Source organism: Durio zibethinus, chromosome 3 (assembly GCF_047325235.1).
Source record: "Durio zibethinus cultivar Kanyao isolate XHJ-2024 chromosome 3, ASM4732523v1, whole genome shotgun sequence".
Taxonomy (NCBI): domain Eukaryota; kingdom Viridiplantae; phylum Streptophyta; class Magnoliopsida; order Malvales; family Malvaceae; genus Durio; species Durio zibethinus.
This window is the reverse complement of record NC_143164.1, coordinates 36,474,053-36,486,629: the sequence shown is the minus strand read 5'-3', so window position 1 is coordinate 36,486,629 and position 12,577 is coordinate 36,474,053. Positions and strand designations below refer to the sequence as shown.

General features: G+C 27.0%; 2 protein-coding genes and 1 non-coding gene across 3 annotated transcripts; 2 read left to right on the top strand and 1 right to left on the bottom strand.

Moving 5' to 3' along the window:
* Positions 1-16: 16 nt before the first annotated feature.
* On the bottom strand, positions 17-89 carry TRNAK-UUU (transfer RNA lysine (anticodon UUU)). Its single transcript has one exon. It is a non-coding gene; the product is annotated as a tRNA-Lys (tRNA).
* A 3,177-nt stretch (positions 90-3,266) lies between these two features.
* Positions 3,267-4,525, top strand: LOC149519808 (uncharacterized protein At5g48480-like). Its single transcript, XM_089758737.1, has 2 exons — positions 3,267-3,668; positions 4,077-4,525. Exons 1-2 carry the CDS (start codon positions 3,403-3,405, stop codon positions 4,303-4,305), a joined length of 495 nt encoding a protein of 164 aa, XP_089614863.1. The 5' UTR covers positions 3,267-3,402; the 3' UTR covers positions 4,306-4,525.
* Positions 4,526-10,178: 5,653 nt separating this feature from the next.
* On the top strand, positions 10,179-12,024 carry LOC149519807 (uncharacterized). Its single transcript, XM_089757979.1, has 4 exons — positions 10,179-10,582; positions 10,764-10,967; positions 11,371-11,535; positions 11,692-12,024. Exons 1-4 carry the CDS (start codon positions 10,577-10,579, stop codon positions 11,743-11,745), a joined length of 429 nt encoding a protein of 142 aa, XP_089614105.1. The 5' UTR covers positions 10,179-10,576; the 3' UTR covers positions 11,746-12,024.
* The last annotated feature ends 553 nt before the right edge of the window (positions 12,025-12,577 follow it).

Below are 12,577 nucleotides of genomic sequence, written 5' to 3'. Positions count from 1 at the left end.
ATAACATATCCAGGAACGCCGTCTGTGGGAATCGAACCCACGACCACATGGTTAAAAGCCATGCGCTCTACCGGCTGAGCTAAGACGGCCTGATTGAGTGAAAAGGTTGTTGGTTTGAACTTTTGATAAAGACTTCTTCAGCGACAACCCAATGCTGTAAAATTGGATATTTAGAGGCCCATGGAAATGGTAACGGGTCCAGGGATATATTTTTGCTTTGTCAAATTTCAATTTGATTTAATTTATATTCTAACTTAATTTGATTCGAATAAATATAAAATTATAATTAATTTAATATAAAATTAATAAATATTTAATAAAATATATAATATATAAATATAAAATTAAATAAATAATAAAAAATATTATATATAAATTAGATTGAGATGAATTTATCTAAAATTCAACTCCAATCTAATTTTGACCTTTGTTTTAAAAAAAACCTCCAATCTAACTCTACCAAAATTCCATGCCCAAAAGGGGTAAAACCAGAATTACCAAATACACTAAAGCATTTCTCTATCTGACAATTCTTTAATTGATCACGAATATTCCAATGATTTTATAAAGATTTTAAATTAAAAAAAAAAATTACCAATGAATTGTTAGTCCAATGAATCTCTACCTAAATCCCATCCCACCTTTACTAAGTTAATGAAAACAGTTTAATAGGTGCCTTAATCAATGAACATTTACGAGTAACGGTTAGAAATTGAACTTGGATTTGAAATTTTATTTAAGGCCTAATTTGATATTTTGATTGCTATCTCAGGGGCTTACTTGTTTATTTTTAAAATAAATTTACTGTAATTATAATTTTTAATCAAAATTTTTTTACTTTTTTTCTCGTAGATTTACATTTTTATATATTAGACCGTAATTTTAGAATTTTTTACACAATTCATTTCTACCAATAATAATATTTTTATTTATTTTCTTAACTATTATATCAATCTATTTCCTTAACAATCTAAATTTATATAGTTATATAAAAATAATTTTTTTGTAATTTTTTTTTAACCCCACTAAAATTAATAAAAATGTAACAAGAGGAGTCAAAATAAGTAAAATTTCCATCCATTTTATATAAGGACAATGAGTAATAGTATTTAAAAAATCTAAAAAAATTTTTATATGAATTAGAATATGGTCATACGTTTTTGTTGGCATAGTTTTGAATTTAATGTTAAATATTTTTAATAATACTAAGTTGGTGAATTGATATATGACATCATTGATTTTTTTTTGTCATGTCTAAGAGTATGGATGATAATGATTGAGTTCATATTAGATTTTATTCGAATTTTTTGAATATTATATAATATTATAAAAAATTAAAATCTGATCCAAATTTAATTTAGATTTTCATTCGATTTGAATCAAATCAAATCAAATCGAATTTTATCAGTTTGATTTATTAGTTTTATTTTTTATTTTTTAAAGTTTTATATATTATTTTAATATAAAATTTTAATGTATTTAAGTAGATTTTGATATAAAATTATTATTCAATTTTAAAAAAAATTTAAAAAATATACATAAATTATAAAAAATATATAATTTGATTTGATTTAATTTTTTGCGATATAATATTTTAAATGTATAATATTTTTTAAATTGAATTATAATTTTGTACAAAAATTAAATTGGATTATACATTCAAAATATAATATAATTTTTAAAAAATATTATACATTTAATACATTTTTACGATATAAAAAATATATAATTTGATTCGTTTTAATTTTTTTTGCAAAATATATATATAATCCGATTTAAAATATTTGATTTAAAATATCCGAATGATTTAAACCAAATAAAAAAATCGATCAAAACAAAAAATTATTGTTTTAAATTCATTTTTTAGATTTTTTATTTTTTTCTTACTCTTACCTTAGAGTACATTAAAACTACAATTTTTCACATATAAGTAGTGGATGATTAGATAAATAATTACTTAATTATAATTTAAAATTATATAAAGTACATTAAAATATGGATGCTATCTAAGTGAGTATAATAACATCTTCACCTAATATTTTAAGAATCATAAATAAAGTTTTCAATTATTACATTCAAAATAAAAGTATTACTATTTATATATTAACTAATCTTAGAGAATATTATAAGACACTCTTTAGTTAATCTTAAAACATTAAATCAATTTTGCATTCATAAATGATTGATAATCAAACAATATTTATTGTAATTAAATAATTATAAAATCTCAAAAAAAAAAAAAAAGTGAAACGCTGTAATTTACAAGATTAAGATACCTTTGGATTCCATTATATCGGGACGTGATAGAATCCAACACTTTCATTGTCTTCGACTTCATTGTGGTATGCAATTGATGCAATTGAGGTTTATTAGACCCTAAAGCAATGTATTATTTTATTGCAAAATTTAAATAATTAATTATCATACTCAATTTAACAATTATTATTTCATTTACGTTTAAATATATAATTTTTATCTTTGATTTTATACTCAACATTACAATATCTCATCTCATGTTGCAATAAATAATTTTATTAACAATATTATTTTCACTTTCACTTTCATCCAAATATATTACTAATCTTAAAAATTACAATAGATCTGGTTGAGATAAATTTTTATTCGTCTCGAATCTTATATAATTTTATATTTATAATATCTGAATCTGATTAAATCAGATAAATTTTTTTATTTTTATAACCGAACACAAACTAATTCAACATTATATAAAATTGTATCATATTTTAAATTTAAAAAATATTATTTTTAATATAAATATAAAATTAAATAATTAATTAAAAAATAATTTATATATATATCAAATCGAGTTAGAAATGAATTTACTTAAAATTCAACATCCATTTTTTTTAATTATCATCTAATTCAATCTTATCTAAAATATTATTTTATAAAATCAGATCGTATAAGATCGAAACTTGCTGAGGACGGTTTGGAATTTCATCCCTAGTTACTCCATGCAACCGCTATAAAAAGGCCATAACGAGCTTTTAAAATCCAACGAAATAACTGTAGTAGCAGCGGAACCATAGGGCATCACAAGTACACATTAGCCAATAGTCTGATTAGTCGTCAAGTTAGCTTGAGTAAATGACACGTCAAGGACATTTTGGTCCTAGAAAAAAACTAACAGAAATGTTAACAGACTAACCAGTGGTACGATTCGTAAATTTAGAGCAAGACAGGGGGACAAAATAGGAATCACAAATTGTTAAAATCCCAATCTTATTCCCATATGGTTCCGCTTCCCCGCATCCATAAGTACACCTCACAATCCCTTTATCACCTGATTCGTTGCTTTCTCTTTGTTTTCTTTTAATTTGTCTTTACTAGGGTTAGGGTTTTTTCTTTCTCTCAGCAAAAAGCTTGTGTTTAGTTTCATCAATGGCGCTGCAGGAGATGCCGAACGGAGGAGCGGAGAAGGGAGGGCCGGTGGAGTTCACGGCGTTGAAGCCACAGCTGATGGTGGAGGCACCGAAGGCAATTGATGCGGTGCTGTTCTACAAGACCGCGTTTGGCGCTGTAGAGGCTGGCCGTACTGTTTACCCCAAACGCAAAGCTGAGCAGGAGCTACCTCACATCCTCTCCGCTCAGCTTGAGCTTGCTGGCTCTACCATTATCGTATCTGATATCGCTGATGAGTCTGCTCCGTACGCTTCCCCTACCAGCCCTCTCTCCTTTCTATAAGCGTTTACGTTGTGATGGCTGTTTGTGCTCTTGTTTTATTATGTTTTGTTCTAAAGACTGATTTGATCTTGTTTTTCTTTGGCTGGGAACCATTCCTGATTTTGCGGTTTGGTCGTTTAGAGCTCCCTATCTTTAGATCTGCATGACTGAGAGATTACGAATATCGTTAAGAACTATCAAAATGTTTAACGTTATTAAAGCGCGTCATGAATATGTTTATTATATGTAGATGAAGCTTGTTATTACCATGACCGTGAGTTTCTTTGGCAACACTGGTTTGATGACTCTTCTGTTTTACTGGTTGCTTGGTTGTTCCTCGTTTCGAGTTTCTTATTTGTGTCGTTTGGTTTGTTCGTGATTCAATTACGCAGGGTGAAAGCTGAGGGGACTGGATGTGCTGGATGTGTGCTTTGCCTCGAGACTGAGGACGTGGAAGCTGCTATTACGAAGGCTGTGGACGCTGGAGCTGTTGCGGAGGGTGAGATAACCGAGGGCGACGGCGCGTGCGGTGGCGTTCGCTTGGGCAAGGTCAAGGATCCCTATGGCTACGTTTGGCTCATCTGCTCCCCCGCCAAGAAGAGCGCTGACGTGGAAGCTTAGATGCCATCAGATCATTGATCTACTTTTTTTTTAACTCCCTGCTTTAATTTCTCTGTGATGGGTGGGACCCCGTGTCATAAAAAGAAGGTTTCTAGCCGGTAGTTTTAGGTTATCAGTAGAGTTAGGCATTACTATTGAATATTTTGATACTGCTCATCGTGAACCTTCGGTTATCTTGAAGTGAAAAAAAAAAAAAAAAATGTTGGGATATCTTTTATAACCTACGTCTGTCGGTTTCAGGTGAATTTTACAACGTTTTTTGTTTTTGGTCTGACACTTTTATAATTCAGTAATCATTTAAGTCTCGATTAATTTGAAATCATCGTCTACGAATTTTATAAAAAAGCAAACTGTCACTATTTTTTTTTTATTCAAAATATTCGAAATCAAAAGAAATTCAATACTTTAATCATTGGGATAATGTTTTTATTTTGTATGTGAGTAATTCTCAGTTTGCATATCTGTTACCTTGACCTAGGCTATAATAAGTTTGAAGGGTAAGAATGACTTTTCATTATCATGGATGTGGATAAGTTATGTGTCGTTTTTGCAGTGGTGGTTGATCGTTGGTACCTTGGTCAAAGCCGTAAGATTTTTAGAAGTGAGAGTATGAGTTGTGATAATATAAACTATGCTATTCGATGATTAGGTTATAAAATTGAATTGACTTAGTTTTTTTTATTTTTTTTTAAATTTTTTAAGGTTGGACAACAGTCATGTTTTTAGTTTATGCATGTAGTCGTAAATATTGTTGTTTGATGTTAAATGGAAGCGTGATAAGTATGTTTTGCTGGTAATAAATATAGTTTCGAAACTTGGACGGATGAGAAAAGAAAAATTTTGAGTTAAGGGTGAGAAAAAATTAAAAATTATAGTGTTTAATTTTATTTTGATCGAATTTTTGTTTTTAAATTAAATTTAGATATTAAATATTTATATTAAGTTTGGATCGAGATATAAAAATAATAAAAATTAAATTGAATTTAGTTATATATTTTATTAATTTTTGTATATATTTTAAATTTTTATAAAATAAAATAATTATTTTATATATAAATTTATATAAATATATTAAAATTTATATTAAAATAATATAAAAATTAAAAATTAATGAATCAAATTAAATCAAATAATTTTAATTAAAATTTTTTTTAAATTTAAATAAAATTTTATAATTTTATAATATTATATATTATTCAAAAAAATTTGAATAGATTCGAATCACTTGGTTAGTCAACAGATCAGAATTGTTATTACCTTTGAGTGTAGTCCAGCCGTTTTTATTTATTTATTTATTTATGTGTTAGCTGGATTTTTTAAAATCTATAACAAGAAGTTGGTGGGAGTTGGAAAAGGGAGTGTTTTGCGGTCCCAACAAGGATGGAGATGGATTATTGGGGGGTTGTCGTGATTATTATTATTATTATTTACTGATACAAATGTTGTCGGATTTTGATGCTTCTGTCCGTGGTTCTAACCTTAAATTGAAGTCTCCGACATTTGTTTAAACAAAATTTGAGTTACCACCTAGGGACATGTCCAGGAGGGCATCTGCAATACACTCCTCAAGTTACTTTTAGGATGGTCTCTTTGGATTATTATAATTTACTCCCTCTCTTCTTTTTACGTCCTTTCTTTTTTAAATTATGCTGTTGGGTTTTGTGCGACTTGGTTCTTGAAACATGGATTGTTGTTGCCGTAGATGCTATAATTAAAGCGACAGTGAATTCGGCATGTCTTTCTATTTATTCTTTTACATTCTTTTTTTTTTTTTGCTTTTATTTTGAGGATTGCTACGAGTAGGAAATTGGGTCTGGTGGACTTAATAATGGATCACAAGGCCCACAAAAGGAAGGGAAGAAAGCCCATGAAGATAATTATCGATGTTTTATAAATAGGCCCAATGCTTCTTATGATAAAAGATGAATCACCCATTAGAGGCTTTCCTCATAAAGCCCATCTAATCTGCGGATTGGCCCGCCCAACTCGGATAAAACTTATATAAAGGTGAAATTCGTGAAATCCCTCATTAGAAAAAAGGAAATAAAAATTTTGATAAAAAATTCAAAAATTGATATAATTTAATATAAATATCAATAATATGTAAAAATTAAAAATATTATTTATAATTCAAATTCAATAGATATTTAATAATTGGTAAAAATTTTATAAATATTTTAACTAAAAATAACTATTTAATAAATAAATCAAATTTGCACATTTTATCTATATAATGAAATCTTTCAATTTATCGATTTTAATTTTTAATTTTAATTTTAATTTACTCATTTTTAATAAAAATTTTACAAATTTCATTAATAAAATGTCATGTAAATATTTTCTCGCTCCCTTTATCATCTTCGTTTTTTCTTTTTTAATTTGATTGTAAATGCTTGACTATACAATATTTAAAGATTCGTTTTTTTTTTTTTCCATTATTTGTATGTGTTTTTCTATTATTTTTGAAAAATAAAAGGAAAACAAAATTAAAAACATTACCAAAACAAAGTTTAAGGAACGACTCTTTCTTTCTTTTTGGCCAAATAAATCAGACGCATGTGGTCCATGAGTGGAAGTCAACCTAAATTTCCAGTTACACAGGGAAAAACTTATATGAATTGGAAAAATTTTTTATGTGAAGTTTATAAAATTTTTTATTATAAATAATTAAATTAAAATTAAAATTAAAAATTAAAATCAATAGATTAAAAGATTTTATTACATAAATTAAGCATGTAAAATTTAATAAATTTTGATATATATTTTTAGATAGATATTTTTAGTAAAAATATTAATAAAATTTTTTTCATTAAATAAGTATTAATAAAATTTAAATTATAAATAATATTTTAAATATTTTTATATATTATTAATCTTTATATTAAAATTTATTCATTTATTGATTTAAATTTTTATTAAATTATTTTTTAAAAAAAATTTCATATAAATTTTATCCCGTTTAGGAGTGTAATCGAGTCAATTTGATACAGTGAGAAGCTCGAACTCGACTCCCAACTCGTAGCTCTATACTTGATACAAACTCGATCGATTTTTATTTTTTTAGTTCGAGCTCGATTCATGATCAAAATTGAACTATTTGAATTCGCTCGATTAAGTTCAATTAATATGTAAAAATAAGTTCGATTTTTATATTCGACAAGAATTCTATTATTTGTGCTCGAACTTGAACTCAAATTCGATATATTTTATTAATTAAAATAATATAAAATATTTAAATATAAAAACTCGATTAAGCTCACGAACTATTCGAGTAGAGTATAAGAATATTCGAATTCGATTCGATCAATAAATCGAATTATTCGAGTTCGAATTCAACTCAATAATAATTTAATCAAATTTAAATTTTATTTTAATCAAACTCGAATAATTTATAAATATTAATATATCATTTACATTCCTAATCTCATTGACTTGGATGGATCACATGGATGGTTCGTTTATTTTCTATGCACAAAAAACCTTCTGACCAACTTGACCCACTCAAGGAACAATTTAGTTAAAATTTGGGGAATGAGACAAGTAGAAAAGGTAATAGCAGCAGATTAGCAGTATATGACCAGCCTGTAAAGACAATGTAATGTTTAACGATGGTTGATGGCACATTTCTTCACTCCCTAAGCTGCAAATCAAGCATTGGTTCAATTAGTTAATTTTTTTTTTTTTAATAAAAAAATTTTGAGTTTGAGTCTTGTTAATAATAATTTATTAAAATTATCTTGAATATATAATTTATAATTATTTATTTTAAATTATTAAATATGATATATTTTATCTTAATCTGAATGATTGAGCATCTTTATCTATCTTTGAATTTTTCAAAAAAAAAAAATCATCCCTAGGCAAAAAACAATAGAGGACAAATTATAGGGAATATCGTAAAGAAGAAATTCTCATTCCTGTATTATATGGTTTGCTTTTCTTTGATTCCCTTTTTCTCATTTTCTCGAAGAAGATGGAATTTTCAAACTATATTATGGTTGGATTCTCCATGATAATTGACAAGAGAGTGAATGAACATGGCTGGATTCCCCGTGACAATTGACAAGAGAGTGAGTGAATCGATTTGCTATCCCCTTTTTTTTAGTAAATTTTATGTGATTTAAGGTAGAACTATAAATGAATATAAGGTAAATGAACGAATGTATATTTATGATTTATTCATTTATTTTTAGAAGTGTTTATTTTAAGTTCATATTCGTTAAAAAAATTATTTTATTTATTTGTATTCGATTCGTTAAATAATAAGTTCACGTTTAATTCATGTTTAGTTTAATTAAGTTAAACGAATAATAAATATTAAACAAATATATTCATGAATAATAAATAAATTATAATAAAATAAATTTAAACAAATAAATCTTAAAAAAATATAAAAAACATAAACAAATGTAAACAAATATTAAAATAAGATTAAAGTAAACGATAAAAATATAATTGTATTAATATTATTGTAAATGAATAACAAATGAACAATAAATAAACAAATTTTAAATGAATTTTAAACGAATTTATTCACGAATATAAATAAATCAAATAAATTTTTTATTCGTATTTAATTCGTTTAATAAATAAATATAAAAATATTATTTAAAATCATTTATTAAATTTAATAAATAAATAAATATAAATAAATAAAAATTAAATATATTTACGAATAGTTCATCCAAAACTTTATTCGTTAACACCTTTAATTTAATTTAGGGTTTAGGGTGAAAATATAAGAGTATAGGTAAAATGTAAGGGAGAAAATTGTTACTTCTACATATCTAAAATGGAGTATTCAGATGAAAGAAAATAAAAATAGGAAAAACATTGTTATCATCATTTGGGGTACAATAAAATATAAACTCAAAAGAGAAAAGGCCATAGCTTGTCTGCACAGTACATATGTCCTTGTCTATTTATCTGCAAAAATAATTTATTTTAAAATTAATATTACTCATGATATTTAAATTATAGTAAAATGTGTATTTAAATTTAAAAATTTTTTAATATGTTATTTGAATTATAAATTTATTAATTAATATAATTTTTTAATATAAATAATAATATATGATGGACAAAAAATATTTAAAATATTATATTTATTAATAAATTAATGATTCAAATATTATATTAAAAATTTTTTAAATTTAAATATCATATTAAATCTTTCACAAACTAATATTTATAATATTAACCCTTTGTTTTATTTAAATAAAAAAGACTTAAATGAAATTCTTTTAATGAAATTCATGAAATTTCGTATTTGAATGGTTAAATAAAAATAAAAAAAAATTAAAATTGATAAATTTAAAAATATTGTTATATAAATTATGTAATTTTAAAAATATTTTAATAAATTTGATATATTTTTTAAATAAATATTTTTAATAAAAATATTAACAAAAACTAGAACGTTAAATAAATATATATCAAATTTTAATTATAAATAATATTTTAAATAATTTATTTAACATATTATTAATTTTTACAGTACGCTCTATCATTTTATTAATTTAAAATTTTTATTGAATTATTTTAAAAATATTTCATAAACTTCATATAAAATTTATCCTTTCACTGAAGCTTTGTTTTATGCAAGTTCCAAGTTTAAAACACTGTTTCCCTTCAGTAGCATTAAACTCAGTGTAAAACTGTTGGAAGTTGACCCATTATTGACTCAATTGTCATTAACCATTTGAAAACAATTTCTCTTAAGTTTTGTTTTTTCCTTTTTAATTTTGAATGTTTTCAATCTCGGCCACTCTGTTCCGCACAAAGCACCGAGCTTTCCTGGGCCACGCGTGTGGGGTTAAAAAGGCCAAAGCAAAAACAAAACAAAAGAAAAATCAAGATTCAAGCATTGGAATATGCATTTTGATCAGCAACAAACTGGGGAAAGCAAAGCAAAAACCCACCTGATATCAAAAAGAAAGTTGATGACAAAGGATATTTTAAAAACCCTGATCAAAAGCAACCTATGCTTGTTAGTTGTAGCTTCTCTCTCTTGCTTTCACCTTTGTTTTTTTCTTATTTTGCCTTGCCTCTTTGTCCTTGTGTCCGCTACTTCCCTACTTTACCCTATTCCTCCTCTCTCTTTCATAGCTTCCCTTTCCCTTTTAAATTTGCTGGATATCCCACGCCCACCCAAGAAAGAAACAAGAGAAAGAGAACAAATTTTAGACTCTCTTTCAGTTCAGCAGCTTCTTGTTCCCTTTGAAAGGGCCTCTTTAAAAAGTCAGGTCAATCTTCAAGATATTCTAACAATATGGATGTAAGTAAAGCTTACTCTTTTTCCCTCTAAACTTATCTATGCTTCATATTCAGTTTCATGGTGTATGTTCTCTTTGGTTAATAATGTTTTGGTTTTTGTTGGGTTTTGTTTTTCTACTTGCATTGTTGTTGCTGCTGCTGCTGATGAGATAGCTTTGTTTTGTTGTGGGTTTGGGTTTTAGGATTTTTATACAAGGAGCCATGTTCCAGCTTTTGGCAGTTGGGATTGGAACAATGACCTCCCTTTTACTCAGTGTTTTGAATCAGCTAGACAAGCTGGGTTGCTTCGTTACAGCTACTCCGAGGATCGTGATTTGTATGTTGCTGGTGATCTTTATGGGAATGATTTTGTTACTCCTGCCATGATCGTTGTTCCTCGCAGAAGGGTAAGAACTAAGAAGAAGAAGCTTAAACCTTAGTTTCTTTTTTTTTTTTTTTTTCAGATTTTTGTTCTTCTTTTTCACTTGTGCATGTGCATTAAGATACTTTATTCTTCTGATACTTGTGAAAGGCTATGATTTCTTGGAAATGCTTTGAATTGTTAATGCGTGGTTCATGAAAAGGAGTTCCTTGGTATAATAAAGGATTGAAAATGTCAAAAAGGAAAAGAAAAATTCATAGAAATTAAGAAGCTTACTTTGTGTTGATTTAATACAACTCTAATCAAGAAAGAAGCAAAGAAAGTGAGAAAAAGAAATTGCTATGCTCAAACATGCATTAATATGTCAGAATAATGAAATGATGCCTGGTAAATGGGTAGGTTTGGTAATAATGAATGAAAAATTTCAGACAAAAGTACGGCAGTCGCATGTTAAAGAAGGAAAAAAGCAAAGCTGGGAGGCCAACGTGAAAGAACCACCAAGCCCCACTCCTCTGCCCAGGCCAACGCCCAAACCTGTTGATGAAGACCTCTACAAAATCTCCCCAGAGCTCCTTTACACAAAACCCAAGAAGGTAGGCTCTACTCTTCCATTAAAAGTTGCACTCAAAGCTTCAAAATACCACTATCAATCCCATGTTAACAATTGTGCTTTATTTTGATGCAATTGCTAATCACCCATTGAAGTTCTAATCGTTTGTCTCTTTTTTCCTTTGTTTAATTTTTTGCAGAAGAGAGGGTTTGGCTTCTTTTCAAGCTGCTTGGTGCCTACTTGCATATTGTGAAGCTGCCATTGCTCATTGCCAAGTGCATGCTAAAGCCATGGAATGAATTTCTTCCCCTTCCCATTGTATATTAGGGGGGTTATTAAGGAGAGAATTAGTATGGTAATTATTATTATTATGTGAAGGTTATTGTGAGCAGACTCTTGTTGTCAAGGTGAAGGTTTTTCTCTAAAACCTTTTTTTTTTTGGTTAAGGCAATGTTTTGGAGGCTCTTACCATGAAAAATTGAAAATCTTGGTTGAATGTTGGAAATGGAATTTCTAATGAAAAAAGGCTTGTAAAAATTGAGGAAACGATGGTTAATTTCTCAAGTTTTTTATATTCCCTTTCAACTATATATGGTAAATAATTCTGCTATGCCTTCCTTTAGCAATCAAATTCAAACCTTTTGAGGTAATTTCATTTTAGACCATATATATAAAATCATGAGAGATCATGGGATTCCTTTGATAATTATATTATTATTGTCAGGTATCATTTAATTTCATGGGTTTGTATTTCATTTTGGAACTCTTGAAAGATTACTTTTCGAGGAACAGGGCAAAGTTTTTTACAGTTTTACAGATTTAAGGAAAAAATGGATGACAATCACGTAGAGAGAACTGTTGTGTTTTGACTCTGAGATTGATTGGAACTTGAAAACACCGGACAGCTTTTTCTTTTGGTTTTGATCACTTTTTCATCCGATAAGGTAGATTATTCTCCGTTTCCATCCCTAAATTTTTATATTATACTCATAATTAATGTATATTTTAAATTTATCTTTATTTTCATCTTTATAGATATTTAACGAATATGAATACTCCTACACCCATAACTTTTAACAAAAAAC